General features: G+C 47.5%; 1 protein-coding gene across 2 annotated transcripts in view; it reads left to right on the plus strand.

Moving 5' to 3' along the window:
• The first annotated feature begins 186 nt into the window (after nucleotides 1-186).
• LOC146204854 (uncharacterized) overlaps nucleotides 187-20,532 on the plus strand; it is a 92,972-nt gene continuing 72,626 nt past the window's right edge. Inside the window, exon 1 of one of the 2 annotated variants that reach the window (XM_084589575.1) lies at nucleotides 187-382. In XM_084589575.1, the coding sequence (XP_084445701.1) occupies nucleotides 330-382 (53 nt within the window). In that variant the 5' untranslated portion in view covers nucleotides 187-329. The remainder of the gene's footprint in view (nucleotides 383-20,532) is intronic. The other variant, XM_084589574.1, reaches the window with a different exon arrangement.

The raw sequence follows: 20,532 nt of genomic DNA on the forward strand, positions 1-20,532 counted from the left end.
ATCACCAGAATGCCTATGATCCTATGATGGCCATACAGTTTCTAAGTATAAGAAACTTTATGATGATGGCCACAGCGTCGATGAAAAGGTTAATGTTTGTCTTAGCACCGTGTCTTTATAAGCAACCAAGTCTTTTACACCTTTTTTTTTTTTTTTTTTTTAGGCTATAAACACTATCATCACTATCTGTCCGAGCACGAGCGAAGCGCCGTGCGTTCCGTGCCGCCGTTCCCGCCAAATTATTGCGTTGGTCATGTCGGTGCTTTGGCGGGTGAATTTGACCTCGCGTTTCTTGTTTGTTCGTTGCCGTGCTCGTAAACTTCTGCAACATGTCGAACGACCCCGGCCCTGTACAACAACCTGGTGGATGGTTTCGTATTAGGTGAGCACCGTGTATTGTTTACAAGTGTTGATTAGAACCTTTTCTGCGGAATGGCTAGCGAGTTCAAAAAAGTTGTTTTCTTGGAGAGAGGAAACAGCTTCGTTGCAGTCTGGCATTCCTGCACTGCAAAGAGAGCATACAACAATATTTATAGCAAAAGAAACATGGCTGGTTAACATGCTTGCAAAACGCGTGAGTTGTGTGTACAGCTTGAACGAAGATCGTGGGCTGGGTAATCGTATACGCACGATGTCGTTTTCGCTTGTATGCGACAAAAGCGCTGTAGTTGGAGCGGGTCGATTGAATTTGACTGCCGATCGTAGCTTGAGGCACCCACGCAAGCCTTGGTTTGTTTTCGCTCGCATTTTGTTCACGTTTCGATACAGGCGCCGAGTAATATTCGGCAGCGAGCTCATCTAAAACGTACCCTACAAGATAGCTGAAAGTTGGCTTTAATTTAAGGAGCAGCCCCATGCTTGCATACGTAGTTAAAATTTGCGAACTTAAATTTAGTATTAAGCTTGGTCATACCAGCCGAAACGATCGTTCATCGCTACGCACCATTGCTCATTCTGACATGAAACCTTCCGAGCATATGCTGGAATTCCGCGCTGCTGCCAAAATTCACCGGTAAGGAAACTATCACCGCATAACTCTAGACTGTTGCAGCTGCCGAGGTCGAAGCAGCTTGAAAAGTGTTGATTCGCCTGTTCTCTCTGGGATTTTTTTTTTTTTTTTTTTGCCACTTGTCATGCTGTGCTTTTGCAACTATCTTTCGCCCCGGGCGAACGGGTGCGGGATGTAACATCGAAAGCAAAGGTTGCTATCTCGTGTCCGCTCACTATAATCGAGTTTTCCGCGCAGTTTTTCCTGCCGCACTACGTTGTCCATCATGGCCAACGGCAGAGTTTTTGGGGTAATTCAGCTTGACACTGCCGTTGATTTCCGCATGGTTTCGGGCTTCTCAAAACGAAAGCGGGATAGATTTTTTTTTTTTTTTTTTTCAATTGTTTGGCCGGACGCGATCCGCGTCTGTGCCCACCGACTTTAACCGCACTGGCATCTCAGGTGAGTTGAGCCAGTGCGTGCATATGGGCTCCTTCTCGGAGCGCGAACACATTGTGCTGCAGCTTGGTCGATAAGATAACGGTGCGCAGGCGCAGCGCGATAGTTGAGCGTTTTTCATCATGCTGTGACTGCACATGTGCCGACGGAAAGTTTATACCACGGTTTATACGCTTAATAAAATGGAAACGAGCTGTAAACCAAAGTGTGTTCAATCAACAAGCTTCACGAAATTGAATGCCTCTCCGTACATCCAGCAGCGGCGACAACGTATGCACCGCCCGCCCCGCGTGTCGTCTGCTGCTTCGAGAGCGTTCTGCTGCTGGAGAACTCTAGCACGTGACTCCATTCTGCGCGTTTATCGACTACCATAAAAAATTGCCCACGATTACGTTACTTCCTAATGCGAAATTTGAGCGCAGTTCTTTCACCTTTTCGATAGATTGAGGCAAAAATTTCGAGCTAGACCGTTTTAATTTTTCACACGTATTCCTTCAAGAAACGCTCCACTAACAGTACTTGGCTGTCATGAGAGAAGCTTTGTGGTCGGAGAAATGAGAGCGATTGAGTTATCGGGAGGTTGCGGGAAGCAGCGCGTGGGCCCATAGGAACGTTACGCGGCGAACAGATAGCAGCGACTGACTAGTGCCGCTGAGCTGACGCGAGTGAGAATGGAATGCACGCAACCGGAGAGTAAAGCCCCTGTATCTTTTACCGGAGATCACCCTCGCCGCCACGCAGGAAGCGAGAGGGACCCCCTTCTCTTTCTGCACGGCGGCGACGGTGTTCTACGCAGTTAGTTGTCTTGACGCTAGCGGCGGCATCAGTCAGTCGCTGCTAGCGCTGCCTCCGGCGACCCCCTCCCCTTCCTTTCCTCGTGTTCTCCGTTGCTGCGCGCGCTCCTGCCCCCATCGTTCGCAGCTGAGTGTACACACCCCCCACCCCTCTTCCTGCGAGGCTCCAGTTGCCGAAGCGCCGGCTCGAACTGGGGGAGATGAAAGCGGGGTGGAGCTGGTTACGAGGCCGCCGACGCGAAGCCTAGGAACGGGCGCCAAAGAGCTGCGCTCTAAAAGGAGCACCTCAGGGACATGCTGTATCAGTGGAAACGTCAAGTGCGAAAAATATGGGCGGGGAGTGGGTTGGAAGCTGGGCAGTGCTAAATCATTGGGCAACCCTGCATAAAGCTTCCTCGTCTCAATATTGCTTCTTGGCTAGCGTGGCGCCACGACGTCCACAAGCGGTGGAGTGGTGTGCATTTTGCTGCGGATGTTAGAAATGGTACGGCACGGCTGGCGCAGGAGACCAGAGGCCGCAGCTTTCCAGCAGCTTATTTACCACAGGCATGAGAATGTGTCTGGTGCCGGCAAGAGGAGCCGGAAAATGTCGCGGAGTGCAGAAAGGGCAAGCAAAGGAGATTTATTACTTCGAAGATTGGATAGGGCAAGTTGGACATTGATTGTCACCTACAAAAAAAAAAAATTAAAAAAAAAAACGGTAGAGGAAAATGTCTAATGAAGCGCTGCTATTCGGCACAGTTCAGCGCGCACCGGAAGCGCATCTGTAAGTAGAAAGAGGCGGGGAGGTCCGTTTCCCTCGAACACCCTGGACGCTGCTCACTTTACCCAAACGCCGCCCCAACCGCAGTGTTTTTTTAAAGGCGAAAACCTTTAACAGTTCATGACTCATAAGTGGCGTCCGCAGAAAGTGTGCGCGAGATTCGGCAGGATATCGTTGGGGTTAGGCGCGAGCTCCACTGCTCCACTACTGGAGCGGGCGGCGCTAGATTCGACCTAGGGGAGCAAGTGGGATCACGTGACTCCGCTTACTGCTGCTGAAGCATGCGCTGAGTTGAACTTGTGCTAAAAGTCGCGGTTTTCTCTGCAGTTTAGCTTTTTGACGTCAGCCAGCACCACGCACTTTCATCTTGCGTCGCCGCTGTTGTTGCTTGAGTTTAAGTTGTTTACTTGGCCTGTAACTGCTTTGTACACGCGATGGAACCCGGCGCATGCTCCCATTTCTACCCGAAAGGTTAAACAAATTGCCAATAAGTGAGCGGTCATTCATCTTGTGTGTGCAACATGCGTGTCATCGAGCAAGATTTCATCTATGTAGGGTTCCGTGAGTTGCGACGCTAATTCAAGTTTGTTCTTGCGCTTATCACTTGTGAAACTAACGACGTCTGATTGCTGGCGCGAAAGAAAATATGCTGGCTTCTCGCCGATCAGTACCTACCCTGAGCGTGTCAAATTTCTTCTCAGGCACGATGCCCGAAACTAAACGTTTCTACTGCTACCCGCAGTAGTACGCGTCGTGACTCCCCTTAGGCAACTTCAGCAGTAATTTCAAACGGCCAAGAAAACAAATAGTCATGCATACGCGGAAAAACAAACACCCACCCGAAGCTCGAGAGACAATGATCGCTGTCAGTGTGCAAGAAGGAACGCTCCTCTGCAGAGTTGCTTTAATTCGCGTCATCCCCACTGTAAAACTTGGCTATTCAAGGATCAGCCGAATGGCGCCGCTTCTGCCGGCACTGTGCGAAGTGCTCCGCATCTGTCACCACCTGAGAGCTCTCTAGCAAAGAAATATGATTACCGAGCAAAGCAGCGATGTAGTGGCGTAATTTTCTCAATATGATTACCGTGATTTATGACCGCTAATTTCTGCCTGGATCTTTCCTTAACAGCGACAACGCTGCAGGTGCGCGGCATCGTAGCAGTAGTCGGACTACGCTTATCCTAAAACCTCAAATAGTCTAACAGGCCTAGACTGAAGCGTATATGAAATAAATAAATAAATTCAGCATTGACGCGCAAATAAACCGCCTAGGAAAGCATCACAAATCGTCCCACTTACTGCATCACGCGGCGCTGCCAAGAGGTGGCGCCACGGTATGACCTCGCGCCCACTATAGTGATCGATAGTTATAATCAGTATAGGACCTCCTTCACTCCGGCTACGTCACGAAAATGCGGTGGCGCTGTCGTCGTTAGTGACTTTCGCGTGGTAGGCAAAACGTTGGGCAAAACAACGTTTCAGTCGCTTTGCTACCGTGATTGCGCGATGGCCTGCTGCTGCCGGGAAATGCAGAGCACCATGCCGACTAATCGCGTCGCTATGACATGTGCTGAAATGCACACAAAAAGTTTAGTAAGCTTGCTCAGGTTTCTTGCCCTACAATGGTCGTCGTAAACAGTGGTGGGCCGCCGCGGTGAAGCACCAAGGCTGGATACCGACGCCTGCTCATCGAATATGCGGAAAACACTTAGTCACGGCTAAGCTAGAGCTTATTCACCTTTACGCCGCAGCTGTCTACCGGATCAAAGGTCGCGAATAACTCGAGTTTGGCCTTTTTACGACGCGTGATGGGATCTTGGTATTGTTTTAGTGCCGGCACGTGCGGGCGCGGGTGCGCAGGTAACATATGTAGACGAGGCAGTCATATATATTTTGTAATGCGTATGCCTGTTTCTTTGTTGGAGCATGCGTAGATGTTTTACCTATGTAAACTGTTCCTCAAGCCCGATTTTTTTTTTTTTTTTTTTTTCACTTTGGTAATTGTATGCATGCGCAGTGAGCTGCTACGCGTTCACGTCAAATTATTTTAATCTACTTCCTGATGAAGATTCCCACTTCACGTTGACAGCTACTAATTTGGATTGGAGCTGCATTTTTTATTTATGCCGAGCGCTTTTATTTGTATTCACAGCGGCTGATTGTGAATGCGAGTTGGGTTTATCCTACATTAACGCGGCCACAGTGGCCGAGACCGAACTGGGCCGCCCTAACTACGGAACCACGGGTGAAGGTAAAAACGGCCCAAGAAAAGAGGTCGCCAGAAGATACAGCCCCGAAAAAAAAGGTCCGTCGAATATACGGCCCCGGAAAATACGTCCATAAAGGTCCCCTCAGGAAGCGGCCCCTAAGAAAAAATGTCGCCCAAGAAATTGACTGAAAATCTGCCCGGAACTCGCTTCGCGAAGAATTGAACATCTTATTGGATGCCTTTTTTTTTTTTTATCAAAAAAAAAATAGATGTAACCATGTTATCTCGGTGCTTTACACATTTGCAGGAACTGGAGAAGGCTTAGCGAGAAAGCATTGCGAAAAAAAAAAAAAAAAAACACCACTATACAACATCCAGCGAGTATTATGTAGTGCTTAGTTCTCAGTTTCCAGGCTGGGACATATCGCTCTTTAATATAGGTCTAATCACCCGGCTAATATTACACATTCGAGAGACGTGCTTGTCCTCGACCGCTCAAATTTCGGCGCAATGATTTTTTTTTTTTTTTGCAATTGCACAGCATCAGTACCATGTTTTGCAAATTTCAAGCGGACGGGTAGAAAGAAGCACTGTAGCATACATTAATGCGGCTATAGACCCGAGGAAACTCAGTCTACGCCTTTAGTAAACAGAACTACCCCCCCCCCCCCCCCCCTCCTCCAGAACGTGAAAAAAAAAATAAATAAAACGGCGGGGTTAAAAATATAAAGTTCAAGCTAAAACCATAAACACAGGTGTAAGATACAACAGTAAAAATTGATTGAATGAGCGCAATTCATCGCTGATAAGCCAAGCACCAGGCAAGGCGAAAGCTCGACTTTGCAGTACGTTTGATTACATCTGTTTGGGGACGTTTTATCTGGGGCCATTTTTTTCGGGACCATTTTTTCCTGAAACCATTTTACCGGAACCCACGCAACCACAGCGGCCGCTGCAGCTCGTAATGGTAATGCAAGCTTTAAGCGTTACTTACTACCCGTGATAAAATTGCTACCATTAACGGCGACAGCCGCCCACGAACACAGCTGATATAAAAGACGCGCCGCGTTGTGATTTCAACGAATATCGAAATGATACGCAAATCCTTGCAGTGTGAAGGCTGCTGTTGTCATCTTAACTATACAGCCGCTCGACGCCAGCGAGGTGCTTCGTGCTTACCAAGAACGCTCATTTTCCGCTCGGTGTGAAGATTCATTCGATAACGCAATGATGCTTCGAGCGGACTACTTCGTACGCGGTTTGCGCGCGCTATTTATGAGCGAGAAAAATTACCGTCAGCTTACTCGACTCAGTAGTTGTAAGCATCCAAAGCTTTGTAATTCTCGATGCGTTCCGCGCTTAATTTTCTGGGACGCTTCTTTTGTGCGCCTTGAACCCAATCTCCATCGGTACGGCGTGCGGGTCCGTACGCTGCACACCGTGTACGTAGAGTTTTTCTATGTATCGCTTCTCTCCTCACCGATGAGGCTCACGAAATACTTGCACATTGTCACTTCGTCTGCCAAGAAGGAGCCTACATATCATAATAACACGGCCTTGACAAGCTTGGCCACAGTGCCGCGGCCGCACTTTTTGCCTACCGTGGGATCGCTGACGAGAGCAGCGCCACCTCGATCGTTGGTTTTTGGGGTTTAACGTCCCAAAGCGACTCAGGCTATGAGAGACGCCGTAGTGGAGGACTCCGGAGATTTCGACCACCTGGGGTTCTTTAACGTGCGCTGACATCGCACAGCGCACGGGCACCTTGCTTTTCGCCTCCATAGAAAAGCGGCCGCCGAGGCCGAGATTCGAGCCCGCGTCCTTGGGCACTGCCACTGCACCACCCCGGCGGGGCACCCCCTCGATCGTCTTGTTTGTTTGCAAACATGAAGGAGGTCTATAGACAATGATGCTCAGTGACACGGCCGCTCGATAGAAGTGCACTGGGTGCGGCCTGCTGCGTCGCTCCGCTGTCAATGGGCAAGCGCGTCCGTGGGGAGTCACGGCCGGTCTCGAGGGAGGGCGCGTTTCGCGCGCGCCCTCTCCCTCGAGACCGGCCGTGGGGGAGTTTACAGTTGCGCCCGCTATTTCTGCTGAGGGCGCCACTGTTCGGGGACACGTCGCCGCCGGGGCCGCCGGTTCTGAACGCGCGGTTTGCTTCCTTTCTGAGCGCGTTCGCCTCGCGTCTGCGTGGTAAACGCAAACTTCTTTGTGTGGGTGTGTGCAAGCACGTTAACATTGAGACTGGACTCGTTTGTTTTTTTAAGGCGAAAGCCGTTCTAGGCTCATGGAGCGAAAATCTGTATGCAAAAGCTGTGCCTGTGTGTCGCATCTGTGCACTGGTGTGTCAGTCGCAAAAGCGGACGTGCAAAGAGGGAGATTGAGAATGAAATGATTGATGGTGATAGGTAATCAATAAAAGTTATAAATAGACATTGATAGAGGTAATGACTAATGCTAATGACTAATAATGGTTAATAATGACAAATGATTTCTAATGACCAGTATATCAAACTGCGACATGTAATGACCGCAATTGATTAGAAAGAAGTAAAAGTGCTTAGCGATGTGTGGTAATGACTGTAATAGCTAGAAATGACTCATCGTTACTGTTAATGACTACGAAATGACCAATATGTGAAACGACGACATGTAATGACCACTGCTGATTCTAAATGAGTAACCTGCTTAGTTATGAGTGATAAGGAATGACTACGCAGGCAGACTCATCATGACTGAGAAACGACCAATATATCAAACGACGAGTTGAAATGACGAACTGCGGCAAACAATGAGAGGCAAATGATAGGAGAAGGGTAGGCTTTCGCCGTCCTGCGCTTAAGAGACATCTAAGAGACCCTCTAATTTTATCGGCTGAACTCGCTTCAGGCAATGACAGCAGTGAGGAGTGGAAATGCACTCGCTTCCTCTGAAATGAAAGCGGCGCTGAGGTTAAAAAGTCCAGATGCTGAAGCATAATGCCCTATCAGCTGCCATTGAATTTGTTACAAGGGACAGCAAATTGGACTTGGTGATTAATTATAGGTTAACCGTGCAAACAACGTGACGGGAACAAGGAGAAGAAGACGGCACAACCGCGCTAGTTGTGTCGTCCTCGTTTCCTGTGTTCCCATCACGTTGTTTAACCTATTTAGTTACCAGGAAGCTGGACAGTGAAGCAGGATTTTTAACGATGTGTTGTGAAGCAGATGAATACGATGAGGTAGCACCAGAAGCTTTTCTCGCAGGTTATGTTGTGAGGACATATCAGAAAAAGCTACCAAGGTTTTTTTTTTTTTTTATATATAAGCATGCAATTTGTTCTAAATTTTGCCGCGCTAGTCTGAGTGGCCTTGCAAGTAAAGGAGCCTGTGCATACATTTGTTTATACTGTTGAGACTGTTTGAGCCGATGCGATAAAATGAAAAGCCACGTTCCACAGAAAATCCGGCGCCCGCTCTGTCGGCGGAAAGTCTGAAAACTCTCTGGTAAGCGGCACTTTAGTTGGTGATATGGCCAGACACCTTTGGCGCAATGAGAACACATGACATGTTCAATGTGGCAGGAGCTGCCAAACCAGAAAGAGTCAATAAGATGTAAGGGTGAAATGGGAATTATTGAAAGCGGGACCCTTAGATCCCAAGTAAGGCACACTATACTCCTATAGGGCACGTTCGTACGGCTTCGGTAAAGAGGGGCTTTATATAGCTATGTGTAGGGTGCTATTTCATATAATGCGGTGGCTTAAGGCTGCATTCTAATGATATGCGACTGAAGCAGCATTTACGGGATACGGTGAATAAGCAGATAGCAAAGTGCGGGCACTCTAACGAGGCTCCTCAAGGAGACTTAAGAACCCAAAGTTTTGTTTATCACTAACAGGTTGTTGCTTAATTTATGCGATATTTGGTAATAGTTTTGAAGTGACATGTCAGTCGAGCAAGAGCCTGTTGCAGGAAATATGAGTCAACTGGATCAGTTACAGGTTAATGAAAACCAAGGACAATGGAGGCTTGATGTACAACGCAAAGGAAGTAATCACCCCGCTTGGGTGGCGCAGGGTTCGCCACCCCGGCGGGGTGATTACTTCCTTTGCAAATAGCCATCTTATAACAGGTTATAGACTGCAGGCGGCCCATGTTAAAATCTTGGCTTACGCCGATGATATCGCCATTTTTTGCTCCGACAGAGACAGTATTCAGCATGCCACAACTGTTGTACAACAATTTTGTGAGTGCACCGGGGCCCAGATAAACTGAGAAAAGAGTCATGGCTTTTGGCATGGAGGCTGGGAAGCCACGTCGGACAATTTTTCGGCTCAATTGGGCATCTGTTCCAAAACGTTATCTTGGTGTACCGCTTGATGCCTATCGCGACCCAGAGCCATATTGGGCTAACCAAGCGTTGTCTGCAAAAGAAAAGGCTGACGCGTGGCAAGGAAGGCAATTGTCGATGTTTTCCCGAGCCACAATCTGCAATCTCTTCCTTGTATCTAAGATCTGGTATGTAATGAATGTGTTGGGTGCCATGAGGATCAGTGTACAAAAAATTCATCGTGTTTTTGCTGTGTTCATTTAGGCTTCGACATGGGAGAGAACAAGTCGAACCAATCTTTACCTTCCTGCCAAGAAGGGAGGACTAGAGCTTGTGCATTTATTTATGCGCCAGGTTTATCGCGCTTTATTTATCTACGCGACCAAAACAATCCATTTCTCCGGACAGTGATTCAGGTCAGGCTCAGCAGACTCCTTCCAGGGTTCGTGGTGTCGTCATGTCAAAATATGTGCGGTGCCGTGACTGGATATCTGCGTGAAGTGATGCTTGCTTATAGGTTTTTAAATGTGCGTTTCTTTCATGAATATCTGTGCAATGTCACCAAGAAGAAACTCTATAGAGACCTCACTGACACCCCGCAGGGGGCATCTGCTAAAGCAGATGTTTGCGTGTACTGTGCGACACCACGGACCCCGAGCACCCACGCTTAGCCGTGCGTGGCATCGCCGTGTCTGGGGAAAAGGGGATCCTGGTGGTTGAGCCGATGCCGAGTGTTGGACCTTTAAGGCCCCTCGGCGGAGGCAACACACCACTTTGGCCCACGCTTCCCACAGACGGCACCTTCGGGCTGACCCACCCGGGGGAAATCGGCAGTCGCCTTTTCCTATCCTCCCCTTCATCTTTCACGTTCCTATCTTCTATCCTACAACTCTCCTGTCCTCTACTCTCTTCCGGTTTTTCCTTACTTCCAGGTGGCGAGGGTTAACCTTGTGTGGCTGACTACCCTGAGTTACGCCATATTAGGTTATAGTTACGGTGTACAGCTGACGTGGACAGGACTTGCCTGCCAATTCCTGCCCCGTCCCCTCGTTGGGCTCCATGGTGGGTGGCTGGCGCCGCGGCCGAACATCATACATTATTTATGGCTTCTTCCTCCAAACAAACTGATCGCCTTTCCAAGAAAAGGCGGACCGATGTATCAGCCCAGTTCTTTTCAGCAAAGCATGACACTTTCCCTAAATATCATGTGATCCACAGTGAAAGCCCTGCCAAACAAGCTCGGCTAATATCCCCCTTTGCAGTATCTAGGTCTCTCACAACCATACTAGGCCCAGGATACAAAGTTAGTAAACTGGCTAGCGGGGATCTCCTGCTTGAGCTGCAAAGCAAACTCCAGTACAGCAACCTTCAGCAACTTACAACATTTGGGGATATCCCAATAACGGTCAGTGCTCACAGATCCTTGAACACAGTCCAAGGCGTGATATCAGAGAATGACTTCCTGTCACTCACCGAAGAAGAACTTCTAGAAGGTCTTTCTGAGCAAAATGTAATCGGTGTACACAGGATCAAAATCCGGAAGAACAACCAAGAAATACCAACAAAGCACATAGTTCTGACTTTCAACTCCAGCAAACTCCCTGAATCCATTGAAGTCGGTTACATCAAAGTAGACATCCGGCCCTACATTCCAAACCCTAGACGTTGTTTCAACTGCCAAAGATTCGGTCATGGCTCCCAGAGCTGCCGTGGCCGACAAACATGTGCAAAATGTGCCTCAAATGAACACAAATCTGACGAGTGTGAAGCTGCGCCACACTGCGCAAACTGTGCAGGTGAACACGCCGCATACTCACGGTCATGTCCTTCTTGGAAGAAGGAGAAGGACATCATTACCATAAAAGTCAAGGAAAACATAACGTTTAAAGAGGCACGACAGCGATATCTTGTTAAACAGGGCACTTTTTTGTTCACAGCCAAACCGAACTATTCCAATGTGGTGGAGCATGGGGGCAGCACACCACAACAGGATTTGGTCTCCGCCGAGGGTAAGCCTCAGGCAGGGCCATCCTTGCCCCAGGCAGAAGCAGCGAAAGCTGCCCTGCCATCGCAGAAACAGGGCACACTGGCCCCAGAGCCAACAGCCCAAAAGGCTTCTCCCCCAGAAGGGAAGCCTGCAACCAACACTCCTAACTCTCCCCAAACGTCCAAAGCCCCTGAGGCAATGGACACAACCCCTTCCTCGTCCACGCTGCAGCGGCGGCATAACTCTCTAGAAAGAAAACGGAGAGAAAAACCTCGTATAACAGGACCAGAAAAACCTGAAACCTAAATTCAGGTACATTCCAAAAAAAAAAAAAAAATGGCGTTCCTCATACACTGGAACTGCCGAGGTCTCATAAACAACTACAACGATATAAAAGACATTTTACATTCATTTTCTCCTGTAGCCCTTTGCCTACAGGAAACTAACTTAGGACCACACCAAAACATTTTAAAAGGACACAACGTTTTTCGCTGCGACCGAAAAGAAGCAAATAGGTTATCTGGAGGTGTCGCTATTGTAGTGCGGAATGGAGTAGCAACACGTGAAATTAGCCTCAAAACCAAGTTCGAAGCTGTTGCTGTCTCTATCATTCATTATAAAACAATAACTATATGCTCACTGTATCTCCAACCGCACCTAACTGTAACCCTTCATGATCTGGAAGAGCTTTTAGAACAACTGCCAGAACCATATCTGGTTGTTGGAGATTTTAATGCGCACTCCACTTTTTGGAGAAGCGATCAGACAGACACTAGAGGTCGTATATTAGAGGATTTTATATTATACAATGATGTCTGCCTGCTAAATACAGGAAAGCATACATACTGCTCCCCAAGCACGGGGAAAATGAGCATTTTAGATTTATCATTTAGCTCCCCATCAATTTTTACTGATTTTAAATGGGACGTCTTTGACAATCCTCTAGGAAGTGATCATTTGCCTGTCATTATCAGCCTAACACCCTCACCCTCCATCACTCTAAACAAACCCAAGCGGTGGAAGCTGCACCTTGCGAACTGGGCTCTATTCCAGTCTGAAGCCAGCCTGGAAAAGGTCTTTTCCGAAAAACTCAGTGTTGACGAGATAAATGAAAAATTTACGGCCTGCATCATTGACGCAGCACTTGTAGCTATACCACAGTCTTCAGGAGTGGTACTGAAAAATCGCAAAGTCTGGTATTCTCAGGAGTGCAGAGATGCAAAGAAGAAGCAAAACAAAGCTTGGGGAACCTTTCGCAGGTACCCTACAAACGAAAACCTCGTAAAATTCAAACAGGCGAAAGCTAGGGCACGGTACATCCGCCGAAACGCTGAGAAGGCTTCTTGGCAAAAATACATATCATCAATAAATAGCTCAATCACATCAAAAAAAATGTGGGAGCTTGTTCACAAACTGGATGGCAACTTCTCCCCGTACACAGTCCCCTTTCTAACATCTCCTGGCACCCAAACAAACTTACAGGAACAGGCAGATATTCTAGGCGATCATTTTTCTGCAATTTCAAGCTCACTACACTACCCAAAATCTTTTATAACATACAAAAACAAGGCCGAAAAACAAAAACTGCCAACAAGCGGAAGTACTAATGAAACATATAACAAGTTAATAACACTACAAGAAATAAACACTGTTCTATCTGCCGGCAAGAAGACTGCACCTGGCCCAGATCAAATTCACTATCAGATGCTAGCACATCTTTCTACACCTGCATTAGAAGCACTTCTGAAATTTTTCAACAAAGTATGGGTATCCGGGAGTATTCCTGAGGCCTGGAAAAAAGCTATTATTGTGCCTTTCCTGAAACCAGGAAAGCCACCAACGGCCCCCAGCAGTTATAGACCCATAGCTCTCACAAGTTGCCTAGCAAAGTCTTTTGAAAGTGTTCTTAATACCAGATTAGCCTTTGTCCTTCATTCCCAAGAACTTCTAGACATACACCAATGTGGGTTCAAAACAGCATGTTCTACCACGGACCATCTAGTCCGCCTTGAAAACACTGTTCGTGAAGCATTTATTCACAAACAGCACTGCCTTGCCGTCTTCTTTGATATGGAAAAGGCGTATGATACTACATGGAGGTTTGGCATCCTCCGTGACCTAGCATATTTAGGCATACGTGGTAGGATGTTAAACTGTCTAAAGGACTTCTTGTCAAATCGCTCATTCCGTGTGCGTTTGGGCTCAACTTTTTCAAAGAACTTTGTACAGGAGAATGGCGTACCACAGGGATGCGTCTTAAGCACAACTCTCTTTATAGTAAAAATGAATTCCATAAGCACAGTTATCCCGAAATCCGTAATGTATTCAGCTTATGTTGACGATCTACAGATTGCATACACATCCTCTAACGTATCTACATGTGAGAGACAGGTGCAGTTGACCATAAATAAACTAGCAGCATGGGCAGACACAAACGGATTTCAGTTTTCTCCTCAAAAAACAGTGGCTCTCCTATTCTCTCTCAAACGAGGCTTACAAACAGATCCTACACTACACCTGAACAAAACGAAATTACCGGTGAAAAACGAACACAAATTTCTAGGCGTAACTTTTGACAAAAAACTCACCTTTCTTCCTCATATAAATGTCCTGAAGAAAAAGGCTTCCAAATCTCTAAACATACTAAAAGTTCTTTCCCGTAAACACTGGGGCGCTGACAGGACATGCCTTAAACACATTTACAGATCTGTCGTACGCTCCACCTTAGACTATGGCTGCATAGTGTATGGGTCAGCTAGACCATCATATTTAAAAAAACTAGACCCGGTACATAACACAGGACTTCGACTCTCATGTGGAGCATACCGAACTTCTCCTATATCCAGTCTGCTTGTGGAAACAAATGAACCTCCTCTTGAAATCAGAAGAACTTCACTTACATGTGCCTATATATTTAAAATCAGATCTCTGCCAAAGCATATCTGCTATTCTCTAGTAACTAAATGCCCTTCTAGAACACTATTCACCAACAAACCCAATGCAGTGAGACCACTGCTCCTAAGATTTGAGCAAATGTGTCAAGAGGTTGAGCTACCGGATTGTTTACCTAGCATTGCCAAAAGACCTAACCCTCTGCCTCCTTGGTACCTGGTCCCTGAAGTTTGCGACCTCTCTCTTACACAGTTCCAAAAAACAATAACCCCACAAGAGCACTTCATACAAGAATTCCTTCAGCTGAAAGAAAAATACAGTAACTTCACAGACTTTTACACGGATGGCTCGAAAACAGATCATTATGTCGGAAGCGCAGTTGTTCAAGGCGAATGGGAGGAAATAATGAGACTTCCACAGTGCGCGTCCATCTTTACTGCTGAATGCTATGCTGTCTCTGTTGCCATAGAGAAAATAATGAAAGAAAACCTCAGGAGAAGTATTATTTACACAGATTCCCTAAGTGTAGTCACAGCCCTTCACACAAGAAATGCAGTTATACCAATACTTGGAAACATCATACACAGCATAGCAACACTTACAGATGAAGGACGAAGCATAAAAATTTGCTGGGTACCCAGTCATGTAGGAATCCGAGGTAATGAAAAAGCAGATATGTGCGCTGCCAAAGCTCGAGACAAGAAAATAAAACAAGTGCAGATACCATCTCAAGACTGCATGAAATTGGTACAGAGTAGACTGATACAAAAATGGCAGTCCACTTGGAACACTGAAACAAATAACAAGCTACACCTCATAAAGCCTGTAATAGAAGAGTGGAAATCGAGCACCCATCTTGAACGTTCCAAAGAAGTGGCTCTATGTCGTCTTCGCATAGGACACACACATTTAACACATAGTTTCATTTTAACTAAACAGGATAAGCCCCTGTGTGATTCATGCGGACACGAGCTAACAGTCATCCACATTTTAATCTCATGCAGACAACTTGAACAACTGAGGAAAAAACATTTTACACAGTTTTACAAACAACACATTCCTCTTCATCCAGCTTTGCTTTTAGGTGAAAATGCGCTTGTTGATTTGCCCTGTGTTTTCAGGTTTTTAATAGAAGCAAACGTCCTAAACAGAATGTAAGATTAAATTACATAAATACAACACCCTTAACCATGAAATTGGCGCATGATAGCCTAAGTTGCTTATGCGCCACTAAACCCAACACAACACAACACAACCTCACTGACATCATGCTTCCCCAGCCATTGTACCGTTTGCCATACCGTGGAGGCCCCATACAAGACGTCCTTAAAAGAGTTAAAAGAATGCCGGTAATATCTTCAGTCAAAACTTTTTTCTTTAAATTGCACACTAACACGCTACCCGTTAAGATATGGCTTCATAGCAAAGGCATCTTCATACCCTGGACTACCAATTGTTTTTTATGCAAAAAACCTGAAACAATAGAGCATGTTTTTCTTGACTGCTGGGACCCAATATTTTACTGGGATGTTTTACAGCGCACGCTAAAGAAACAGTCACCACTCGATCCATATGGAATAAGGTTTTTGCCGATAGAAACATCACAGGATATACCATATGATTTGATTATGCTTCTGGGCCTGCACTCAATATGGAAAACGAGGATGCAATTTGAACATGCTGATCTTGTCGTGCGTCCTGTTCGCGAGCATTTTGTTGAAAGTGTCGTTTCACTAAGAGAGTGTTACCGAGCACTCCCTGATCCACCAGAATGGATTACCTTGCTTGATGTTTTGGTGTCGCTGAGAGAATTTTAATCCGTGTTTGCCGAAGCCTGGCTTACGCGTTTTATGCACTGTATTTCTGATTTCACTTTCAAATGTCAAAGTCGGCAATAAAGAAAAAAAAAAAAGCCGGGGTGGCGCAGTGGTTACGGCGCTCGACTACTGTTCCCAAGGGCGCGGGATCGAATCCCGGCCTCGGCGGCCGCTTTTCGATGGAGGCGAAAAGCAAGGTGCCCGTGTGCTGTGCGATGTCAGTGCACGTTAAAGAACCCCAGGTGGTCGAAATTTCCGGAGTCCTCCACTACGGCGTCTCTCATAGCCTGAGTCGCTTTGGGACGTTTGGAGAGTTTGGAGAGCTTCTTAAAATTATTTATCAGTAATAACAAGCTAAAGTTAGTTTGGCCAGAACTGCAGTAAATTTGAAAAGTTTTGTTTGTGCATCGCAAACAATAGTTTCGAGCCCGCAACGCAACGAGGTGGCTACACCGGTGCCATCGCTGCAACACAGCTTCTTTTGCTTTGTTGCCGCCACAGACGATGGAAACATCCGTCTTTTTCTGATCAAATCAGGCAAGTACCCCAAAAGTTTGAGGTCAAAATTCAAAATGCCATTTCTATGCGAAATTTGAGCTTCGAGGATTCAGCAGTATAGCTGGGAGAAGCATTTTACGGAACGCATGTAATTGCGCAACGCGCGGGTTCGTCTGCTTCAGCCACGGATTTTTAAACCAGCCGCTTGTAATGAGCTGTGTCCTTCGATTGATCTGCCGGCTTTCAATTGGTCCCACACAAGTCGACGCTCGCGCACATCGACTGCAATCGCGGGTCGGTGCCACACATTTTTGATGCACCGGTCTCTGTCCGCATCGCGCAGACGTTTTAGATAGTTCGAACTGTCACTCATGATGCCGATTTAGTGTTCATTACATCCGTACTGGCATGAGGTATAGAGTGACAGAGAAAACGGACGCACAAGAGTAGCTGAGCCGCCGACAGCGCCAGTCAGAACAGGACACAAAGATGGCGTCGGCTAGGTACTGACGTCAGCTTTGACGTCACGTAATTACCCCCTATATGCTACCAAAGGTAAAATCTAGCCTGGCTCGCCTCTGCCTGGTCCAAAGCCACCTAGCCTGGTCACGGGATAGTCATGACGTCACTCGGCAACAGCTCCGCCGGGCCATGGCCGGGACCGCTGTATTGCGACAGCTCTTGACATTGCCTCGCCGATGGGTATAAAATGACCTTGATGCCGTGTTAACGGCAGCAGTCGTCGTGGATGATCCAGGTGTGACGCCTCGTATGTTCTAGAGCACTATAGCCTCGTGAACTGTCTTCGGTTCAGCAGTGGCGATGACGACAGACTGCTGTACAGAGATAAAGAGAGGCGGGTCGAGTGAAACATTCCCCTTTCGCTTCAGTTATACTAAAGTGTAGCCGGGTTAAACCTTTGCCAATTTTCGCCAACTCTCGTCTTCCGCACCAGCGATATAAGGATACATAAACGAAGAAATGTCGAAAGAGCGAACACGGAGGACAGGCCCAATACCTCGCTTGTCAATAAACCCCTCCGAATGGGGCGCGGCACTCGTGGAAGCGATCAGTTAGAGCTAGGAGCTTGGAAGAGGCGGTGATTAATTAAGAAGACTAGCGCACGTAACGAAGAGACAGATATAGAAGATAGGACGAGCGCTCATGACACACCAACTAGCCCAGCTTTCTGCCAAACGCTTAACGTACGATGCATGAGCAAAGAACCTTTCACAAGAAATGAAATGCATGAAAATGTACAAGAAAATATGAAGAGAAGATAAGCGTAATGCTAACGCATTCAAGTATGCGGAATAAACTCTTGTTTAATAAAGGCACTTCTGTCCTGCTCGTCCACGTCTTTGCGCCATTTTAACTTGCTTAGTATGAACCAGTTCGAGTTCAACGTGAGCGTCCTGAGCCGCACGCGCAATGATGAGCGGGAGCGCAGCTTGCCAATTCCGCGCGCACAAATCAGTGAATTAAGGATGGTTATCAAAAACTACAGGGATTGAGCTTTTCAGCGCGCGCACAGCACCTTCGAACCCTCTTCCTCGGTAACCGCATGCATGCGCGAAGAGAAACGAATAAATTTTATCAGTTCGCATATCCATCGCGTACGCTTTCTTCGTGTACTCCAGGCGCCGCTCTTTCACACTCCTACTCCAGTGCTCCACCCACGCCATTTGGCCGGCAGAGAGGCGAGAAAAAGAAACACGCAGAGCGGGAAAGGAGGACCAGCACGGCAATACGTAGCAGTGACGTAGGTTCTACGCCGCCCTTGTTGTCACGTGATCCTCTGCGTCCGACGTGAGATATTGAGTCCCATGGAAAATAAAGACTGCGCCGAACATGCAAGCTGCAGGGAAGTTGTGACCCCTTTTTTGTTAAAGGCCCACTGTCCACCCTCTGGTCGAAAATATTTTCTTCCTCGGTGACTGTGAGACTTCGCCTTAGAACGCAAGGCCGCAAAATGTTTTTGGAAAGAGTAACTAATAACGCAGTTACAGCCACCGCAATCACCCGATTCTGTCATGCTTCTCTCCTTCCGTTCCCTCGCAAAGGTTTTTCACTCTCCTGCCCGAGGTCGTCTAGCCTCCGCAAGACAAATTCCCCTTCCTCCTCCGCGTTTGGCGGGAGGTGGGGCGTGGCTCTCCGCGAGCGCGAAAAAAAAAAAAAAAAAAAAAAGACGGTTGAGGGAGCGCGCGCCGCTGGATTCAGTCTGGCCGTGGCGAGGGAAAAGCGCGCAGCGAGCGGTAGACACCCATCCTTCTCCCATCAGTGAGCGAGACGGACCAATGGACGTCGTTCGCGGTACGTACGTCATTACTGTGGCCCGTCGGGCCAGCGCAGGAAACGGGGAAGCTGGCTTCCCAAAGGAGAGCATGAGAGAGCTTTGAATTGTATTTTCGATGCTTTGCGGTGCGCGTGTCACTGTAGCATTTTGCACAGACTATCTCCGGTACCTGATCGAAACATTGGGCTCCTTTGCTTAAAAGGGCCTTCCCTGGACAGTGGCCCTTTAAGTACTGCCCAGGTTCTCCCTACGGTGGGTTGCAGTGGTTTCACCGCCCATCTCTCAGGCCGACCGCCCACCTCTGTTGCTCCAACACGCACATTTCTTGCTCCATAACTACTATTTTTTCCTGCTCCAAGAGCTGCTCCAAAACCTATTTTGGCCGTCCTAATAATAATAATAATAATAATAATAATAATAATAATAGGTTCTCTGGAAAGCAAAGATGCGGTATCTATCACACTTGTCAGTGGACACCTGAACTGCGCCGTAAGGGAAGGAAGGAAGGTGGGAATGAAAGCGGAGAGAGAGAAAGAGGCGCCGTAGTGGAGGGCTGCGGAGTAATTTCGACCACATGGGTACCGTAACATGGAGATCTTTAACGTGTACTGACATCGCACAGCACACGGACGCCTCTCCGTTTCGCCTCCGCCGAAACGCAACGCCTTCCCCTCGGTTAGTTATTTGTCGACGAGTGCATGCTTTTGACGAATGTGGCAGAGTATGCTAGGTCATTTCGAGGGCTGTCTATTTTTCAACGAAGTGTCTAAAGATACGTCCGACTTGGCCATTCGATTTTCGGTAAAGGTACGGCGGACGTCGATATAGGCCCATGGCTAAAGTGACCTCTAATTAACGCATTGTCTCATTCCTCGTGCTTCACGCGTACATGATCAGCCTTTGCGTCAGTCTAACGCAGGCCATTGCCTTCATTCAGGGTTGTGTGCGAAGAGAACCCAGGGTGTCTAGCAACCGGGAAAACCGGGAATTGTCAGGGAAATTTCACGCACCGGGAAAAATCAGGGAAATGTCAGGGAAACCATAAAAATTTCGCCAAGTCAGGGAAAATGGCACGATATAATCTGCAATGCATTTTCATTTTAAGATGGCGCACAGCAAGTATGGTATTCGTGCAGGTGTGTGTGTGTGTGTGTGTGTGTGTGTGTGTGTGTGTGTGTGTGTGTGTGTGTGTGTGTGTGTGTGTGTGTGTGTGTGTGTGTGTGTGTGTGTGTGTGTGTGTGTGCGTGCGTGCGTGCGTGCGTGCGTGCGTGCGTGCGTGCGTGCTGAGCGCGCGGCCGCAAGGAGCAAAGAGGCCCGAGCGCTTCGACGCCAACACATGGCTAAGCTGCCACAATAGATGAACCAATATGCACGTGAATTGGGTACTCACAGGGCTGGAAGCACTGCTCCAAACCGGTTGCCTAAGTGCATTGACATCACACTTAGCAGAACAAATGCTTTTGCAGCACAGTGGTAGTGTATACTCGCTATAGGGGCCACCATACTCGAAACAAC

The sequence above is a fragment of the Amblyomma maculatum genome, chromosome 1 (genome assembly GCF_055883805.1).
Source record: "Amblyomma maculatum isolate TAMU_Amacu chromosome 1, ASM5588380v1, whole genome shotgun sequence".
In the NCBI taxonomy this organism is placed as follows: domain Eukaryota; kingdom Metazoa; phylum Arthropoda; class Arachnida; order Ixodida; family Ixodidae; genus Amblyomma; species Amblyomma maculatum.